Consider the following 21,894-nt stretch of genomic DNA (forward strand, 5'->3'; position numbering starts at 1 on the left):
ATTTATACTCTCAGAAATAAAGGAAATATTAAACTGTTCAAATTTAGTGACAAATTTAAACAAACGGAAATTTTTTTTCGAAAATTAAACCAGACGTTTATACTGTCAAAATTTAAGGACACATTTGAACAATCTGAGCAAATTTTTGGAAAATTATAACAGACGTTTTTACCGTCAGAAACAAAGGAGAAATTTGAAGAAACTGTCTAGAAAATTGAGGAATATGACATCTGAAAATCTAGTTTGCTTTAAACAACTGATTGTAAGTTATGAAAACTATTAGTTATTACTTCTTGACAAATTTTCAAACAATCTCCTGGCTCAGATAAATAAGCCTAATCTTGAGGGTTTGTAGCCGTTAAGATCAATCTTTACTGTTAATTTTGCTGGTGATATTCCGTCTTTTGGAAGAAATATACCTGAAAAATACCATGTTTGCACATACATGCAAATGCAATTTCAATTGAAACTCTGGGCAGCTCTGCAAATGATTTCTGGCAATAATGTTTTCTCCTCTTTCGCTAGAAGTCAAAGTTTTCTCTAGGAAAAAATGGAAGAAATTGGTGAACGAAATCAGAGAACAAGATTGTTAAAAAGTTTTGATAGCTCCCTCTTTTTCAACATTTCCGCAGGTAATTGCGCAGGAAACGAGCTGTTTCCTGAATTTTGACAAAATTAATTGACAAATTACTTGGTTAGAGAACTTATAGCCGAAATCAGTTCCAAATTTAGTTGATCTTCATGAAGTTTTATTACGATCAAGTTCGTAACCATAAATTACCATGATACTCACGCAACTGCGTCTTTGCCTTTTGTTTGTTTGCATGAACCTACACATTCGGTTCCTCAACAATTTGTCTTATTCAACCCACACCATCGGGTTGAATAAAAATGAGGATTGTCCCCACCCATTGGGTGACAAACTAGTTCTCACAGAGCAATAACTGGGCAATTAAAATTTAGGTAGGCCGTGACTATGAATTAACCATTGTAGAGCTGAGGTTATTTTCGCATGAATGTGTCTCATAACAGAGGATTTCTAGTGATCATCATTTTGGCGGAACTTCTCATTAAGATCACTGATAATCATTGATATGATTATTTTTCTTCGGCATTTTTGAGAGCAAAACCACACGTCCTCGTCGCATTCGAAATTAGACTGGCTGCACTGGGGAAGTAATAGTTACATCTACCGCAGCTGGTTGTCCCATTGACTAGGTATGCAGCTGCTGGCCTTTAAATCTTCTGGAATCAAACTTTTCGGTTCGCAGATGGGTGCTAAGTCTGCATTCGAGCAAGCAGCAAATGTTCTATTCCTCACTTTAACGTGCCGTCATATCATATCCCTAACCATGACAGCTTAATGCGTCACCCCCTAGCTTGTTCCGTGTTCACTTTTGACGGTACGGGATTTTTCGTTCCTCAATTTAAAACTGAACACCAATCCGACACTTCATTGCGAGTCTGAATTCATTTGGCTGAATATCAAGGCCCAAACTAGAGATTAGTGGTGCGGAATTTGAAGGCAAACAGTTTTTTTCCGTCGGAAATCCGACGAACAAAATTTGGAAATAGCAGCGTCGCCAACTGCTTCCTTGATCTTGTGTTGTAAATTCTAGATTGTTTAGTTCTTCCACAGTTTTTTGAAGTTTTGATTCTCTCCTTTTTAAGCGTCTGACTGCAATACTGACCCAATAACGCCGCTTTCAATTGAACAATTGTTTTTCTACTTCCAACGCAAGTATTGCTTATAGGTAGAAAAGCCTGCTTCCAAGCGTTGTCAGTTATAACGGTACCTAACATACTCTAAAATGAAGTCTCTGAATGTCACAATGCAGGCGACATAAGAGCTTTGTGGCATTAAAACAGCTTCAAAGAAATCCATTCGCACACTGGGTTGTCTAGATAGGCAGGGTTGTCGAACAGTTTTTTCTAGTTTGTTGACTCTTTTCCACAAAGATGCGGCCACAAAGCTAGGGTCGCACACGGAAATGCCCAGGATTTCAAGTCCTGTCTTTCTTTTTGTCATCACTCTGCTATAAACAGGTTTCAGGTCAACAGGTACTCAGATGTCGCATTATTTGTTTGGGAGCGCAAAGTATGTAATCTATGAACTGTACTTGATTTGGTAGTTTTGTTTTAGTTTTTATAATGATTGCCCACAATGCTAGTGAAAGCAAAATTTTACTCAAAGGTTCCTGTACTTATATATGTGTTCATAAAATTCAAATGACTGCGTGTGAGTAGGAAAAATTGCAGAAGGGGCCCTAGGTAAATATTTAGCAGCTGCTTCCAAGACCTTGCTTCTTTTCACCAAATTGAATTTTCTTAAAATCAATCTGGAATATTCCGGTATATTCCGATTTTTGCGATTTCTAATAGGAAATCTTTGTTGAATGTACTATGCACTCAGCACCAGATTTTACTGCTACTCCCAATTGTTTTGAGTTAAGTAGTTCTACAGCTTCTGAATTTGCTTAACGAGCTATAGATTTAGCAGCAGGACGTCAAATTATTCCCAAAAAAGCAATTCTACTGATCCCACCTTTCAATTTTTCCGTGAAATTAGTCTTGCACTGCACAGAATAGGAGGAACAAATTCATAATGCTGATGCCTGCAGGCTAAGTTAAGAATTGCATTATTTTAATGATTGCCCACTTTTATTGTTCAGAGCAGCCCAATTTTTTGCATGTAGTAGATGCTCGGGATAAATTTTTAACGTTCAGCTGCAGTAAATTTAGCAAAAGAACTAATTTTGAAGATTTTGGAGTCTTGATCAAATTCTCGATCAGGTTGTTTTTCCTTAGGGGGAGAATAATTAAGTTCATTCAACGTTTTAGTGTTGTCATTTGCGACAATCTCCAGAGACATAACCTTCGCCGTCCTCCCAAACTGCCCCTTCAAGCGAAGAGTTTTCGCGCGGCTTGTTAAATGGTCTGCAGAATCGTTGTTAGTTTTCCTTGACTGTTTCTTTGAGGCCTACTTCTATCACAGTGCAGAATAATAATCTTATTTACACCGCTCAAGTCTGCCCAACAACTGTTTTTCTTGTTGCTGCTTGTGCTTCTTACACCATGATTAGATGCTCATAAAACACATTCACTAATGGCGAAGAGTTTGTTCTAGTTTTCTAACGATTATGCTTGTAAAATGCAAGCTACCATAACGGATGTGATTAATTCGGAACATCTCAACCAAAAATGTAAGGAACCTCACGGTTGTTATGCAGTTACTGCTGATGGTTTCTAGATCTGAGAGTTCAGTTGGTTTTATTTCTGTTGCAGTTAGATTTGCTGAACTCGCAAACTGCACAATCGCGCCTATCGGGGTCAAAAATTACGTGGTATTTCTTTCACTTAAGACAGTACAGACAAAAATTGTTACTAGGCCTATATTGATTTGGAGCATGCCATCTCATCGAAAATGGATTCCCAATGGTCGTATCTAATTTCAGTTTCATTCAACATGACTTTCAATAAGGGATATATGGTACAGCTTATCCTTTTTTCGGGGAAGAAAAGGATTGATTTGGGGGCACTTGAACGCAGGATAGTGTCATAAATTGTTAAACCACTCATTTGCTGAGTCAATCCGAAAGATAAATTGCAAATTGCAATAATAGACTCTGTAGTTTTGTCAGGCAGCTGACAAAAACGTCTAACTTTCTCCAGTTTTCAAAACATTTTATCGGATTAATAATGAATACGCATTTGTAGAACGTTTTATTCCTCGTTTAATAAAGGCTGCCCCCAGTACTCTGACTGGTTTTTGATCCAATCGGATTTAAAAAAGCAAGGGCGTTGGTCGGTTTGGTTAGATCTCACCAAATTTAGAACCGCTCAATCTGCTGCTCAACCACAACATAGCTGATTTCCTCACGTACAGTGTTTAAACCAGGTTTAACGCTTTTTAAAGTGATAGCAGCCAAATCTTTCTGGGAGGTCAACTTTTGGGGTGATAAAGACTCAGTGTACATTTTCTCAATGTCTTTAGTTTCATCTTGCTTGATAAAATTGAGAGAAAAACTTAAAAACCCACGTGCGCTTAGCAATATTTTGGAATTTCAGCCTTGATCATAAAATGTTTTTTGGTGGTGCTATAGATTAAAGTTATTAAAAACAAAATTTGGTTTAAAAAATCACAGATTATTCGCAACTTTCACTTAAATTAGTCAAAGGATGCTTTCTTTTGAATATCTCAGGAAAACTTGGCCGGTTTCTTTGGCTAAAAATTTTATTCACAAAAGAACAGAAGAAAATTTATTGAACGCAAAATGTGGGGAACGTCCTATTGGTATTTTAGATCTGAGAAAAAAAATAAACTTTTTAAGAAGCTTGTTGTATCAACAGTTGCTATCGTCTGCTTGCGTCAAAACTGGTTAAATTGACGACATAAAGAACTGAACTTTGTTTTTTGTCATTGTTTGTCAGATTGTTTTTTGGATAACATTTTTAGCATAAAATGAGATTCGTTTCTAAAGTTGATAAGATTTGAGGAGAATGTTGTTTTCTGGCTAACGATGTAATCTGATGTACATACTGTGCAAAAACCGATAACCTCATTTGCCAGGGTGGAAAATGCACATTTTGCGCTAACTGAAAACGCTGTTCAAAGTTTTCATATATCTCAATTATTCTGTAAAGCGGACAAATCGCTCCCTATTTCGTTTATAAAAAAATTTCTTCTTTTAAAAGACAAATTGATAACATTTCGTCTGGTTACGTCACAAATCAACAATTTCCAAGACAACAGTTTTCATAAATGCGTCAACGATCAAATATGGATTCTTCCAGCTATGTTTTTTATATGCTTTTGAAAAAAAAAGAATTTGAGCGGAGTTTTTATTCTGAGTCTAATTGGTTAAACTTCTGTAATTGTTTATGGAGACAATCAGAATCTGTGATGCTAGTGAAACCAAACACTTTCTTAAATTCTTTTTGCCGTTTTGTAACTAGAGCACAGCAATTAATTGTTCCTTTATTGATTAAGTTTCCTAAATTACTTAAGTTTTTTTAATTAATTAATTAAAGTTCGTTCATCGCTTAAATTAATTTTTGGTTATCATTTATAATTACAACAATAATTATAGTAATCATAACAACTTTCAAAACAAGTCTTTGAATCGCGGTGAAAATTACGCGAGTCAATTGATGTGTAGTCTCATTATCTTTAGCTTGTCTGACTCATTGAGTTTCACTGAGTGTCATATGATTGGTCAGAATTTTTTGTTTTAGAAATGAATTTTGTCATCTTTTTATATGTTGAATTCAATTCTTGCTACTCGTTTTTGACCAATTGAATATCTAAATCGCAAACTTTGATGGTCAACTGCAGCATTTTGCAGACAGAGCATTTCATGTTAGTTCTGATTGTTTAATAAATGAATATTGGCATCACGATGAGACAGTTAACTGTGATACTAAAGTCAAACATCTAAGCAATAGAAATCTGACAGAAGTGATTACGGAGAAAACCCTTATAGAAGTTTGAACGTTTTCCGTAAGCATTTTGATCATTAATTCTAGTTATTAAAATGTAAAATTTTGTTTGAAATAATGCAGGAGTGATCAAGATTGCTACGATTTACAATGACCTTTGATACAATGACCTTAAAATGCAATCCGAGCAGGATGAGGAAAACAATGATAAGTAACCACGTGCTGAAACCAAATATTCATAACTTCAAACGATATTATCACATTCACTTGGTCTTTTCGAGCTTGAGATTCTTAAGCATAAAGCGTTATAATAAAGCATTTCTAAGCAATTGAATCAATTAATGTTGCACCGCAACATTTGGTCCGCCAACAAATAGGTTAAGGATAAAATAGTCAAAGCATTTGGCACCACAAGCATTAACTCTCTAAAAAATGTAGCAAAAAATCTAAAATGGGAAACTTTTAAAAGGGGAAGTTAAAAGCGGACCGCCCCCCACTAGATAACACATCCCCCCTCATGTTATACAAGTTGATTAACTTGTATAACAAAGTTGATTAATCTAATTCTGAGACCCGGTAAAGTTATGTAGTGGGAGAACTATATCTCAAGGATTACAAAAACTTTTTTCTTGAAACTTCGGGGAAAAAAATCTCTTTCTCAGTTCTCGCAGAGAACTCGAAATTTTTAGTCTAGGTTTGCTCCCCCGAAGTAATAGCAATAAATTCGCGCGCAAAAAATGGCCGCATTTTTTGAAGGGGGGATTAATTGAAACCCAATTTCCCGTCTTTTAACCCGAGTCCGTTTAGTGTGTTTTTAGCTTTCAGCACAGCAAAGTCCACGAAAAGGACAAACGAAAAAGATACGAATAAAGACCAACAACAAAGACCTAAAAAAAACTCCCTCAAAGGCAACAGCAAGTTCACAGGAGCTATGACTCAACGAACTTCAGAAGATGTCTTTCTTGAAACCGCAATTGTTTCCGTTAATGTTCACGGCGAGACAATTCTACTTAGGGCACTACTAGACTCAGCTTCACAAAACAACCTTATAACTGAATCAGCAGTACAAAGGTTACAATTGAAGAAGAAAAGCAGCAACACAAAAGTTTTTGGACTAGGTGGGACGGTTCAAGACAACAAAGGTCGCGTGGACCTTCTTTTCTCATCAAGGAACAGATCGTCCACTGTCAATATTAGTACGTCATTTTTGACAAAAATGACTGATAATCTGCCATCACGGTTCATTGACACCAGTCAATGGGAAACAATAAAGGAGTTGGAGCTTGCAGACCCAGACTTCAACAAGCCGTCATCAATTGACCTCTTGATCGAAGCATTTCATCATGAAGATATAAAGATGGGCAACAATCGACTAAAGGAGCCTAACTGTGGAATAACATATAGGCTATCAATGTTCGGTTGGGTTGTTATTGGAAGGGAACAGACAGACAAAACCTATACAAACGATCTGCAGACTTTCTTTGTTTCTTCAGAGCCAGAAAATTTGAAGCGTTTTTGGGAAATAGAAGAAGTTCCAGCAGCGCAGCTTTGGACAGCCGAAGAAAAAGGCTGCAATGATCACTTCAAGGAAAGAACTAGAAGAAGCCCTGAAGGTCGCCTCATAGTGAAACTTCCCTTCAAGAAAGAGACAAAAGCATTGTGAGATTCACTTCAACAAGCCAAAGAACGACTCCGCAGTCTTCTATTCAAATTGGAAAGACAACCCGACCTTTAAAAAAGATAAGCAGAATTCATTAGAGAGTTCTTTCGTCTCGGACACATAGAGAAAGTTCCAACATCAGAACTTATCAAGCCTGTCGAAAACTGCTACTATCTTTGTCATCATTTTGTGTTCAAGGAGTCAAGCACTACCACCAAGCTGAGGGTCGTTTTCGATGGATCCGCAAAGACGACAACAGGAGTATCTCTTAACGACAGACTCATGGTTGGACCGAAAATTCAGAAAGACCTTTTCAGCATTCTTGTTCGATTTCGACTACACCAAGTAGCACTTTCTGCTGATATTGCAAAAATGTACAGGCAAGTGGATCTGGACAAGGAAAAAGATTATCCCCGATTATTGTGAAAAGATCCGAATTCAGAGGCGATTGAAACCTTTCGTATGACTCGGGTAACATACGGCATCGCTTCTTCGTCTTTTCATTCAATTCGACCACTACAAGTTCTTGCCGAAGAAACAACAAACAATAAACTTCTTTTGTCTCTAACAACTGATATGTATGTGGATGATCTACTTACAGGATGCGAAGATTCAAAAGCAAGCCGCAGAGAAGCTCCAGGACGCCATTATTACGCTTCTTGCTTCAGCAGGTTTTGATATACGGAAATGGGTATCTAGCGACTCAAAACTTGTATGAAGACTAGCTGCCACTTTCAGAGCAACGGACGACGAGAAGAAAACTGAAAGCGAAGACTGTGCCATTTAGACGCTTGAGATAATGTGGAATCCAAATCCTTATCAATTTGGTTTCACAGTAAAACATGACAAGGGAGCTCCGTTTACTAAACTGCAAATCCTCTCAGATGTTTCACGTTTATTTGACCCGCTCGGATGGCTATAACCAACAACTATTCATTAAAAATCCTTTGTTCAACTGTTGTGGATGGACAAGCTTAGCTGGGATCAACTTTTATCGGACCCAATTCTACAGCAATACCTGCGACTTCGAGCACAACTGAAGGATCTTGAAAAAATTAGTCTTCAAAGTAAGGTTCTCAAGCCAGCCAAGAAATCAGATTTGCAGTTGCACATCTTCTGCGCTTCTACTAAAGCATATGCTGGTGTCTTTTTCATCAGACAGGAAACAGAAAATTTTGTTGAAACAAAAATGCTTACAGCAAAGACAAGAGTTGCACCAATTAAATCAGTTTGTGTGCCAAGGTTGGAACTCTGTGCTGCCCTGCTAGGAGCTAAGCTTGTTCAGGCAGTGACAAATGCTATTAGCGATGAACGGTTTCCAACTCCGAAGGTTTTTGTGTAGTCAAATTCTACGGTTACAATTGCCTGGCTACAAGATTATCCGAGGAAATGGAAAACAGTTGTCGCCAACCGAGTAGCAAAAATACAAGACATTATTCCAGCTAGTAGTTGGAAATATGTTTCAACAGAAGATAATCCAGCGGATTTTGCTTCAAGAGGATTAGCAGCAGCTGGTTTGTTGGACCATAAGCTTTGGTGGAATGGACCAGAGTGGTTGCGGCAACCTAAAAACGCCTGGCCTTCACTTGACATTTTGTCACCTACAGGAGAAGAGACCGAAAAAGAAGTAAAAGTACAATCTGAAAACGTGACAATGATTTCATCAAAAGAAGCTAACGCAATTTTATTGATGATAAATCGGCATTCCTCAGTACACAAAGTTACAAGGATATTTACGTATGTCCAAAGGTTCATCAGCAGTATTAAGAGAAGAATTCAATCTTCAAAGGTGAAACAGCGGACAACAAAAATGTCGGAAAGATTGAAAGCATGCTCTTCGACGCCAAACGAAAGAACTGATAGTAATGAGTCTACGTCTCAACCCATGATCCGGACTTATAGTTTAGTCTCCTTACAAGGGAAAGATTTATACGAAGGAAGACTTCAACTGTACAGCTTCCTACAGCGAAATTTTCTTCATGAATACAGGATCATCAGGAATCAGCCCACTGAAGATGCAAGCAACAGCAGCACAACAAGATGCGACACAACAAGACGTTCAGCAACGTAACAAATTCACTGGAACAGAGGGGGTTGGTGGTATAGGTAGGGCCGGGGGCCCAGATGCTTACATCAACACCAGGATTTGTAAGGGCACGGTGATCTCTTTTCTTACCAATGCTCCTCAACGTTTAGGTAGGGCCGGTGGCCCAGGTAGTCTTGTCAGCACCGTGGGCGCAGGTGAAAATGCGAGCTCAGTTTCTACTGCCAATTCCTTAGATACAGGTAGGGCCGGGCGTCCAGGTAGTCATGTCAGCGCCGGGGGCGCAGGTGAAAATGCGAGCTAAGTTTCTACTACGAATTCCTTAGGTATAGGTAGGGCGGGGGGCCCAGGATGTCTTGTTAGCGTAGATGGTGTCGGGGTCTCAAAGGATGATGTCAGCCATGGTATGGGTTGGGCCGGGGGCCCTGGGGATCAACTGTACATCGTGTCTACCGGGAATACAGACAATTCTAGCGAAACAGTACATCAATTCAACAAAGATAAAACCAGAGAAAAAAATGTTTTGTTAACGCCTATGGAGCAGCCACTAAGAGGAGACACAGGAGACAAAAATCTCCTAGAAGCAGCTTTCTCAACAGCCTTTTACCTTTTTTTTGATGAAGAAAATAAGGTGATTCGAGTTGGGGGACGCCTAGCCAATTCACCTTACACAATAGATCGAAAACTTCCAGTTCTTGTTCCAAGAAAATCACCAATCACTGAAATGCTTATTCGAGAAGCACACAAGAAAAATCTTCACGCAGGACCTCAATTGACGTTATACACGCTTCGACGAACTACTTGGATACCTTGAGGGCTTTTTGTAGTGAAGGGTGTCTTATACAGATGCAAGCCATGTGTGATACCTGATGGTATATTTATTCATTTTATTTAATCATTGCAGTAAAATTTATTTGATGCCTTAAACTAGTTCAATTACTTTCACCTTCATTAATTTGTTCAATTTGTTTATCTTATCATTTCATTCCGTTGTCTGATAGTTTCCCGCTTCGTGATCAGACATGTCTGATCACGCATTCATGCTGTGCCCAAGTGGCTCCAATCTGTTTAATTCATTCCTCTCAATTTATGCAATTCAATTCAGTTTGCAAAACTACCTCTTGTTCTCCCGCTCCGCAAGTAAGCGAAACAAAAGTTAAAGTAGATTTCGCTCCGCGAATCGATCATAAACATTCCGTCTGCATACTCGCAACGCGAATCACCACCGCAAAATAATAAAGTACGACATGGCGCAGTCAGCAACGAAAAGAACACCTCTTGGAATCGACCCCTTCTGGGACAAACCGACATCGGACCCACCACTTCGCTGGGAGAAGTGGAGAGTTCAATACAAATTAGCGCTCTTAGCCAAAGAGAATATCATCTTGGACACGCTACTCGGCCCGAAGCCTGAAATGGTGGAGCTACCCTTGGAACCCATCTATGAAGAGACGATTGTGGGTGCATCTGCACAATCAGAAAGAGAACGGAACGCGCGCAACGCGCAACAAAAAATGAATTGGCAAAACAAATGCCAAAGAATCATCGAGATAGGCATAATGTGTGGCGATAAACCGTGGTCGTTGGCGGATCGAAAATCAGTATCTCTCCTCTACTTGAGTATCGGAATAGAGGGACGCCGTATCTTGAATTGTAAGAACCCACACATTATGATAGATACACTATCAACTCTTAACTTCTGGAAAATCGTAGAAGAAGCATTCATTCGCCCGCGTAACATAACATTTGATAGACACGTCTTTCTGATCACAAAACAACTCAGGGGGGAAACTGTCGAACATTTCTACGGCAAACTAAAAGAACTGGCAGAAAACTGCGACTTCGAGAATAAAGAAGAAACCCTGATACGCGATGTGTTCATCACAAATCTGATCGACCCTGAGATTCAAAAAGAGCTACTAAAACAAACTGTGGAACCGCGTCAAGCATTGGATTTGGCAATCAATATGGAACTCGGGATGCGAAATCAACACCAAATTCAACAACATAATAAAATTGTTGTCCCGGCGAACGTAAATGCCGTACAGTTCAATAACAATTCACGAAGGCCGTATTGGCAGAACAACAACAACAATGCTACAAGACAGAATAATAGATCAACACTCAACTGTTCCAATTGTGGTGGAGTTTGGCTCCCAAACCATCGCGAAAAATGCATCGCAAAAGGAAAGACATGCAATAATTGCGGATTATTAAACCACTTTGCGAAGGTCTGCCGCAAACAACAAAAGATCATCAACTCAAAACCACAGGATCCCAAGAAAAAGATGGTTCGGGTGGTGGAAGATGACCCACACCCAGAGGACTCAGTAAACTTTGTTCAACCGCCAAAACTCTATGAATCTGATTACAGCAGCGGCGAAGAAGACAACACAGTTGCCATGATTGACTCCACAGTAGAGAAAGTTGAACCCCTCAATATGCCACTCAAGATTGGAAACACTAATACAACTCTACTCGTGGACTCCGGGAGTGCTTGTAGTATATTGCATCATTCACTCGCGTCGCAAGTAGTTCAGAACAGCCCCCGCGCTTTCTGGATCCACGAATCATCACCAACACAATTACGAAACTTCTCCAACGAGCCAATACAGGTACTGGGAAAAATCCAAGCTCCGATCACAAGCAAAGGATGGGTATGCAACACAGCAATCTTCACTGTTGTTGCTGACGGCCTAAAGTCCTTAATTGGTCGTGATTTGTTCGACCAAATTGGACTTGCAGTAACGCAATCAACACTTCAAAAAGGTAATTCTGTCAATAACATTGCGTCATCGGAATTTAAGGAGCAAATAGCCACAAAATTCCCTGGGTTGGTATCACGCATCGGACGATCAAAAAGTCATGTAGCAAAATCTAAATTTCACAAGAACTTCCAAGCTAGACACCAAAAAGGTAGACGAATCCCTATCAATCTCCAAGACAAAGTTAATACAGAACTTCGGAAATTATTAGCCGAAAAGCATATCATAAAATTGTCGAGTTGCCCAGATAATTATTTCATTTCACCTATTGTGGTAACTGTTAAAAAAGACCAAACGATAAAGCTTGCATTGGATTCAAAAATTTTGAATAAAGCTATCCACAATAACAAATATCAAATGCCGAATATTGATACGCTCATTGAATCAATCTCTCAACAAATAAGCGCTCCCGCCTCGCAAAACACAACTTATTTTTCTACGATCGATCTGAAATACGCTTACAGTCAATTGAATTTAGATGTTAATACAGCTAATCATTGCAATTTTAATATAATTAGTGGTGATATGACTGGCACATATAGATTTCAAACAGGATTTTACGGACTTACAGACATGCCAGCAGAATTTCAAAAAGCTATGGATTATACTCTAATTGGATTGGAAAATACATATTGCTTTTTGGATGATATCTTAATTGTTAGCAAAGGTTCTCTGAATAGTCACAAAAATTACGTCATGAAGTGCTTACAACGTTTAGATGATGAAAACCTTAGGATAAATTTACCTAAATGTCACTTTGGAAAACTGGAAATTGACTGGCTTGGGTATCATATATCACAAGAGGGTATCTCGCCGCTCGAATCTAAGACTGCGGCAATTTTGGCTCTTGATGCACCAAAAACACTAAAGAAACTCCGTTCATTTCTGGGATCCGTTCATTATATTGGTAAATTTATCCCAAACTTAGCCCAAATAAGCCACCCCCTTCGTCCGCTATTGAGAAAGTCTTCCAAATTCATTTGGACGACCGAACATGAAAATTGTTTTCAAGAAATAAAAACCCGCATAGCAAACGCTACGGCTAATAGTCACTACAACCCGCAACTCGAAACACGCGTGAAATGCGACGCATCTCGGTCAGGTCTTGGTGCGGCACTCGAGCAACTAACTGTAGATGGGTGGAAACCGATTGCGTTCGCGTCTAGATTCCTAAACTCATGTGAGGAGCGCTATAGCGTAAATGAACTTGAACTTTTGGGTGTAGTCTGGTCCACAGAATATTTCAAAAATTATTTGTACGGAAAACAATTTAAAGTAATCACTGATCACAGAGCACTTCTCTCAATTATGAAAGAACACCGATCTAATAAATCCTACAACAGTATATTAACCCGATGGGTAGATCGTCTCCTTCCTTTTCAATTTGATATTGAACACCTTCCGGGGGCAAAAATGGGTTTAGTAGATTATATTTCTCGCAATCCATCTCAAAAAGCTAAAACGGTCTCCACATACGATGAAGAATTTATAGTCGCAAAGTTGAAACTAATCTCGAATTCAATTAACACACTAGAATTAAAAACTAAACACCCCACATCGCGTTTACACCAGTTACTAACAAATCATTCACTTGACCCGCAAAACACACCTAAAATTGAGACACATATCTCCGCACACAAATTTACACCTAAATTTGAGTCTCTTAATAGATCAATAAATTCAATTAGCACACACGCTGCGCAAGTATGCGAACATGTATTTAGCCATTCACTCGCCCCGCGAGATCATACCTCAAATAGTAGTTACCAATTAAAGAATTTAAAATATGCACCACTCGCGTCTCAAAATACACTTAGCACTTCTCTCGCTCTGCAAAACACCAGTAATAACAAACAATTAATCCAAATTAGGAATAAAGTGGCATACGCGCAGCACAAGCATCAAATTACTCAATTACAAATCCCGCCAATCGAATCACATTCCGCAAATAACTCAAAAAGTCACCACCCAGAAATAAAATCAGTGCTTTTTGCCCCTTGTCGATCCAGAATTCAGTCGCATTCTTCTACTCTCAAAAACTCAACTAAAACATCATCCATAATTAAAGATATCAATTTAATAGCTCACAGTATGCCGTCAAAGAAAAGGATAACCCGAGTGCGATTCAATGATACATCCCGCGCAGCGGATCAACCATCAACTAGTGAAAACGGCACGCGCACCGCGAGTACGCGATCAAATTCAACTTCTACACCCCGCTCAGCAAATCAACGCCCGCAAAACATTAATAGTCCGCCGACAACAAGCATGGCCCACAACATAACCCCAACATCCCCTACCCATTCTTCAAACGCTAGTACACCGTTAACGCCAAGCCCGCACGTCCCCACGTTTGATTACATAGTATCAAAGATCTTCAGTAAATCGCTCATCGCTTCCCTCACTAGTAAAGATGCCGTCCTAAAAGAAGTCAGGGATTGTATACTGACAAATAATGAAGCCCGATTAAAAGCCATCAACCCGTATATACATTCGTACTGGAGGGACCTTCACGTGCGCTCGGGGTGCGTCTGCATAGACGAGAAGGTAGCTATCCCCAACGTACTTCGCGAAGCACTTACAGATGACATTCATGCCAGTCATCCAGGTACATGGGGTATGATTTGTATGGCAACACATTGCTGGTGGCCTTACATGCATCGGGAGCTAATAGTCAAGGCCACTGAATGCAAACCGTGCACCGCAATTGGTAAGAATCTAAAATCCGTAATCCCCGCTAAGCAATTTACCCCTCATATACCATGTGTTGAACCTAATCAAGAAATTCAAATTGATTTTGGAGGACCAATTTTTGATGAAAAGAACACTGAAGTTTATTTTTTGGCAGCAATTGATCGTTTTTCTAAATATCCAACTGCATATGTATATGAAAAAGCTAATGGACCCAATGTTCTAAAATTTTTGGATATGTACATCGAAACTCACGGAATACCAAGATCTATTCGTTTAGACCAAGCTAAATGCTTAATTGGACATCAAGTAAAGACTTTTTGTAATAAAAACAACATTGAAATTATTGAAGCGCCCGTAAATGATCACCGTGCTATTGGGTTGGTGGAACGATTAATTCAAACAATTAAGAATAGACTTGCATGTATCAAAGAAGAGAAATTAGCTGCACACGCCTTTCATGTAAAGCATGCATTAAAGATAATCATTCACCAACTGCGAATTTGTAAACAAAGAACAACAAAGATCTCGCCCTTCGAAGCACATTTTGGGAGAAAACCTAATACCCCGCTAAGCGTGATTGCAACTAAGCCGAATTTAATGAATTTGTCGTATAAGGGTATTATAAACCACTATTTAGACGAAGAAACAGTGATGCCGGAGGAAATATTGCCCGACGACAAATGGATCAGTGGATACAGAAGCGACATAGAAGTTGAAAAGGGCATGACACGCGCCACAACGGATGCAAACGCAAGAGAGAGAGAGAGAGCACGGATGGCGAATCCCGATTTCTGAAAACGAAAGCAATCCGCCCCATTCCCCTAAAAGAACGATCGGTCGAGCTAAACTCGGCTCGCAAAATCTACGGCAAAAGACGATCCAAGAAGAAACTTGAAGGCCTCTATGAAGTTCTCGCCCCAGGATCGCACATCTTAAAAGTAAGCCCGACTACATCGACCATCAAGGAGCCGGGCAAACAAATTGTCACCGTCCGCAATAGCGATAGTGCCAAATTTGGCACCCATCAGGAGAGACAGACTCCGTTAAAAGTTTATGCCGACAGACGCGGGCCACGTGGTGGGGAGAAGATAGATGAAGAGCTGATCCACAGCCATATTAAGGAGTTCACCCGAAAGCAAAAGGGTGACAAAAAGATGAAGCATAGGAAGAGAGAGCCGGGCAGCGGAGTATCTTCACAACGATCCAACATTTCTCGCGCAATGCGGGGGCGCGTCTCAAAATTACCAAACTTCGCTGCGATCCGAAACGCTCAACCTCCACTAGAAATTAGCGAACCAACTACAACCGCGCCCACTGATCCACCCGCAACAGCTTCTTCCAAACGATCTTCTGACCGTAATAGACGAAGCCCGTCATATTACGGTTTTGAAACATCACCCCAAGGATCAGACATTCTACCACCACCTAAACGACCCCGACGAGCAGGTGATGTCGAGAATTTTGCACCCCCTGTCACCGTTATCGAATCGGTGCAACAAATTTTGGAGACACAACCCGAAGAGCGAAACGTGTCACCGCAAATTGGTTCTGTCTCGCCTCCCGCGGTACGAAATGTACCCTTACTAGAAACGGACACCCCGACATTGGCTCGATCTATGACTGCTCTTGATGCGGAAGAACAAGATCAGGAAAATGACGATTGGACCATGTAAAACTCAAAAAACTGAAAAGACATTTTATATTGTATTAATCACCGTATTTTTAGTTATGATAACCAGCAAATATATTGATATTATCTATTTAACCGGGGACCTTGTATTAATTTGTAAATATTGTTATTATTTAAGTATATTTGAAAAATTGTATATTACAATTTTTCTTCTTGCTGCGAAGGGTATGTGATACCTGATGGTATATTTATTCATTTTATTTAATCATTGCAGTAAAATTTATTTGATGCCTTAAACTAGTTCAATTACTTTCACCTTCATTAATTTGTTCAATTTGTTTATCTTATCATTTCATTCCGTTGTCTGATAGTTTCCCGCTTCGTGATCAGACATGTCTGATCACGCATTCATGCTGTGCCCAAGTGGCTCCAATCTGTTTAATTCATTCCTCTCATTTTATGCAATTCAATTCAGTTTGCAAAACTACCTCTTGTTCTCCCGCTCCGCAAGTAAGCGAAACAAAAGTTAAAGTAGATTTCGCTCCGCGAATCGATCATAAACATTCAGTCTGCATACTCGCAACGCAAATCACCACCGCAAAATAATAAAGTACGACACCATGTATCCGATTTGATGCCAAACTGTTACAGTCTCAGATGGGAGATCTACCTCGAGAACGAGGAATGCTGTCATTTGCGTTCAGTCGCTGCAGACTCGACTATTGTGGACCGTTCTACACAAAAAATGGAACTCGAACGCTTTTGAAAACATACGTTTCAATTTCATTCGCTTCAGTACGCAGGCAGTTCACATAGAGCCAGTTATGTCTCTGACCAAGGACGACTGTCTTGAAGCTTTTAAAAGATTTGTATCTCGTCGAGGTATTCTTGATGAAATATTCAGCGACAACTCAATAACTTTCATTGGGACCAAGGGTGAGTTGGAGTTTCAACAAGCTTTAGCTACTCAAGAGTTTAAAGATTCTATATCAACATTCAGCAAGGAGAACAATATTACTTGGCTTACTATTCCGCCGAGAACACCAAATTTTGCAGGACTATGGGAGGCCGCTGTCAAATCTTTGAAACGCCACATGTACCGCAGCATTGAATGCACAGAACTGTTTTTTGAAGACTTCACAACACTGTTGACACAAATTGAAGCAATCTTAAATTCAAGGCCTATTACGTCCGTTTCAAATGATCCCAATGATGCCATAGCAATTACACCAGGACATTTTTTGATAGGACGATCAATAACAGCATAGCCTGCACCAAAAACAACAGGAAAAGAAACAATTTCATTGACACGGCAGAAGAAGAGGATGGACAATCTTATCAGAGACTTTCGGAAGAAGTGGTCAACAGACTATTTGTCAAATTTACAACAACGGAAAAAATGGCAAACGGGACAAACAAATATTGACATCAATGATGTAGTAAAATCAAGAAAGAGAACAAACTACACACTCTGTGGCCAATGGGACGAATAACAAAGGTCTTTGATGGAAATGATAAAATGGTTCGAGTTGTTGTTGTCAAGACATCATCTGGACTATTTATACGACCAGTCAACAAGCTTGTCTTGTTAATGAAAAACGATATTGACATGCCGTCATTAAGATCTGACATGGAAGATGACACAGACGAAGAATGAACAACGGAGGATATAGACAAGGAATGACAGCAAGAAAATGTAAATTACAACTGTAGAAAACTGGCAACAGGAACTGATTGATTTTAAAGAGTATTGATAAACTTTTGATGGGTTGCAGAGAAATAATATTTAACGGAATTGACCACAAAACCAAAAAGCCAGTTTCATTGATACATTAGTAAGGTTGAACCAGTTCAAGGAGGCCGGTATGTTACGATTTATAATGACCTTTGATACAATGACCTTCCATGCAATCCGAGCAAGATGGGGAAAACAATGATAATTAACTACGTGCTGAAACCAAATATTCATAATTTCAAATGATATTATCACATTCACTTGGTCTTTTCCAGCTTGAGATTCTTAAGCATAAAGCGTTATAATAAAGCATTTCTAAGCAAGTGAATCAATTAATATTGCACCGCAACAAAGATGGACAGTTTTGACGCGGGACTCAATTTTTTCCCTAGGTTTTTTTTGCCATTTTTTCTCTGAAATTCTCAATACATAAAGTGCTACTAATTTTTTTTTGTTCATAGAAAAATTAAGAGAGAAATTGCAATGCTTCTGAAATTTTTCTTTATTATTTTGGTTAACCTGTAAATTTGTGGATTAAATCATTTAATTTTTTTCTTCTTTATAAAAAATGAATAAATTTGATCACCATTGTTTGTCTTCAGGCGTGAAAAATTCAGTTTTGGTAAACAATCTCCTTACTTTCATCAATTTGTCTGTCGCAGCCTTTGTTATATTTGGTGCGTTCTACTTCTGCAACTGGGATAACTTGACTAAGCCGGATGGTTTCTTTCCCTATGGAGTTTCATCTGTATCCGACGGAGCTGCCCAGGCCTACTTCGCTTTTGTGGGCTACGATGCAATTGCAATTTCAAGCGAAGAGGCAATAACACCCGATTTCTCAATTCCATTTGCGTTATGGTTTGTTGTCATATTTGTAACTTGTTTATACTGTGCCGTCTCTTTATCCCTTGATCTTCTAGTTCCGTATGACAAAGTGAACACAAATGCAGCTTTTGCGGCTGCGTTCAGCAACAATGGATGGCAATGGGCAGAATATTCGGTGAGCATCGGAGCAATGACAGCCATGACTTGCTCTCTTTTAGGCGCCGTTTACACCATGCCGCGCTGTATTTACGCTATGGCTCAAGATGGGCTCATTTTCAGAATTTTGGCCAAAATTTATCCTCGAACCCAAGTTCCAGTGATAGCTACAGTCTTGGGGTGTACAGGGATAGCAATTTTTGCTTTTTTCTTGACCTTGACCCAGCTGGCCGAATTTATGTCAATCGGAACCCTACTGGCATATCTTATAATAGCCCTGGCTGTTATAGTGCTGCGATACTCCTCCATAAATTTGAAAGAAAGCTCTGAAACACATTTGGGAAGCAATGTGACTCGATTGAGCTTTGAACAAATTATGACATTGGCTATTTTCTTAATTTTGGTCGCCATAACTAACGTGTTGATAGTTGTTCTTCCAGATGTGATGCCAGATCATCTGTCATGGTTTTATGTTGAACTATGCGTTACGTTTTGTGTTCTTACAGTTCTTCCATTAGTTCATTTGTCAAGAATATCTGTCGAAAATCCATACCGATCTAAATTTAAAGTCCCTTTTGTTCCATACCTACCCGGACTGTCTGTGTTCATCAACTTCCACCTCATGACCCGATTGAGTATCTTCACTTGGGCTCGTTTTGTCATCTGGATGGCAGTTGGGTTCGTGCTCTACTTCTGGTATGGAATCAGAAACAGTTCCCTGTCCAGGGACAATTTAAGTGTAGTCTCCCACGATGGTGAAAACGAAGATCTACTCTATGGCACAATGCACCCTGGGAGTGGATCTACAGAATCCTCTTCTTTAACTTCATCTTTATCGTCTTCACAAGAATCGAATCGGTTAATTGCTGTTCAATATATACTACCTGACATATAAGCTAGTCAAAAAGAAGTCTACAATCATACGTTGAATTAAATCAAATTGGTAAAAAAATGTTTGCATCAACATGTAGAGCCTTAAATTTGCTTCAATTAGAATATAATGATTTATGATTTATCCACTCTTCTTGGTTGCCAAGTATTATTTATATGTATTATTTATGTCAGACATTAAAGTTATGCTGTATTTGCTTCAAATTAGGTACAATTTATCACTTGTTGAGTGAATTTAAATAATATAATTCAAAATATTCAATTTGTATCATTTGTTCCTCTAAGTTTTTCTAGTCTCCCACTTGGCAGTATTCTCGGAAGTTGAAGAAAATTCTCGTTTGGAGGTCTCTGTCTTAGCATTACACATACTGAAATAATCTCACTTTGTTTAACTTAGAAACAAATAAACAAAAACCGACGTAAGTGAGTTAGTTCATAAAGAAAATGAGGTTTTTTGTATCGCTCAAGAGACAAAAATTTTGTAAAATCGACGAAGCTTTTTGTTATAAATTAAGTGTTGGATTATCACATTGTTCTTTCAGAAATAAAAAAAAACATGTTCGAAGTAATGTCATAGAAAATTTTCCGAGAAAAACACGAATCAAAAGGCCATGCGAGAGGTTTTGTTCTCTCATTTTGATAAAATGGTATTCCTAGTCCATAAGATTAAACAAAAACGACGAATGAAAAATCCGAATTGCTCACTCTGCCACGTAAGAAATGGTCGGCTTGTTCGGTTTGTTCCTTATATACAGTTTAAAGCTTACAAATCATCTCTATGTTTATTGGTCAGTGATGTAAGAAAGCTTCGGAATGTCCTGTTATTTAGCCTTGGAAAAATCGGTATTTGAACGCAGGAACTTTTTGTTATATTCTGTTTTAAAGGGTAGGAAGTCGTCAGTATGCTTTTTTGGCTTTGGCGTGTTTGGTTTCGAACGTAAAAAAATTTCTACATGTTCGGTTTGAAGACGTAAGAAATTGTTGTTATGCACGGTTTGAGTCGTATGAAATGATATTTTTTTGCCTAAAGAACTTTTTTAATTTATGTATATAATATAGTGAAATTTTGTGATTGCTTTCTAATAACACGAGCTCTAAATTACCTCTTAAAGACTATTTTTTTTAGAGAAGTGCAAATTGATTGACTTTCTTCTGCAACTCAAAGTTAAAACTTGGTGAACAAATATAATTTCTTGACTTTTTGTTTTTCAAGTAGAAAAATTGAGACATTTTGAACATTGCGGGAGATTCGGTTTTTCACAACCAAATTCACCGAATTTTGATATGAGCATGGAAGATCAAGAAAATAAGTTGTTTGCTCATATTTTTTCTGTGGTTTAAGACTTTGCATACTGTCGGTTATTTGTTTTTAAAACCAAAGCTACTGACGAGATTCACCTTCAAGGGTTTTTTTTGTCTGAAGCTAAATATGCCAATTCTAAGCAACTGAAAATACAGTCATGTGTTTTATAACCAAACTTGGTCCAAATTTCTTATATTTGAGCACACCGATGATTCGGGTTCCCCGCGATGGCGTTGCAGGATAATCGCATTATTGTATGATCTGTTGTTGCGCTATTGTTCTCCATTCTCTTGTTGAACATTGAAAAAACAAAGAATCACGCGCAAAAATAACGAACGAAATGTTTCATGAAAAAGCAATACATCATACGAAAAGGATATTAATATTGTTTCTGAACATACAATTGGTTCATGTTTTTTTTTCGATGTAATTATCAAGATTTACTGGTCGTTTCAGCACATTAACATGTTGAATGAAAGAACAACCAATGATCTTAACTCAACAAAAACGCATAAAAACAGAAATTATGAAGTAAAATAATAATGGCAGAACAATAATTGCTTTCCAGACAATTTTTCAAAGAAGAACTTGATGAACTGAATCAATTTAAAAAGGCGTATGAGGGAAAAAACAAATGTTTTCTTTTTTTTTGTTCAAATTATCCGGTTTCTGTTGTCGTAGAAACTATTTTTTTCAGAAAAATTACGTGACGTGGGGAACAAATGACTACAGCATCAATATCAACACAAAGC

General features: G+C 38.6%; 1 protein-coding gene across 2 annotated transcripts in view; it reads left to right on the forward strand.

Annotated features, from left to right (window-relative positions):
- Window positions 1-21,894, forward strand: part of LOC142350053 (cationic amino acid transporter 3-like) — a 35,661-nt gene extending 13,767 nt beyond the window's left edge. Inside the window, exons 3-4 of one of the 2 annotated variants that reach the window (XM_075401968.1) lie at window positions 18,570-19,806; window positions 21,840-21,894. In XM_075401968.1, the coding sequence (XP_075258083.1) occupies window positions 18,570-19,806; window positions 21,840-21,852 (1,250 nt within the window). In that variant the 3' untranslated portion in view covers window positions 21,853-21,894. Of the gene's footprint in view, window positions 1-18,569; window positions 20,106-21,839 lie in introns of those variants that run through there. The other variant, XM_075401967.1, reaches the window with a different exon arrangement.

Source organism: Convolutriloba macropyga, chromosome 11 (genome assembly GCF_964194025.1).
Source record: "Convolutriloba macropyga chromosome 11, txConMacr16.3, whole genome shotgun sequence".
Lineage (NCBI taxonomy): Eukaryota > Metazoa > Xenacoelomorpha > Acoela > Convolutidae > Convolutriloba > Convolutriloba macropyga.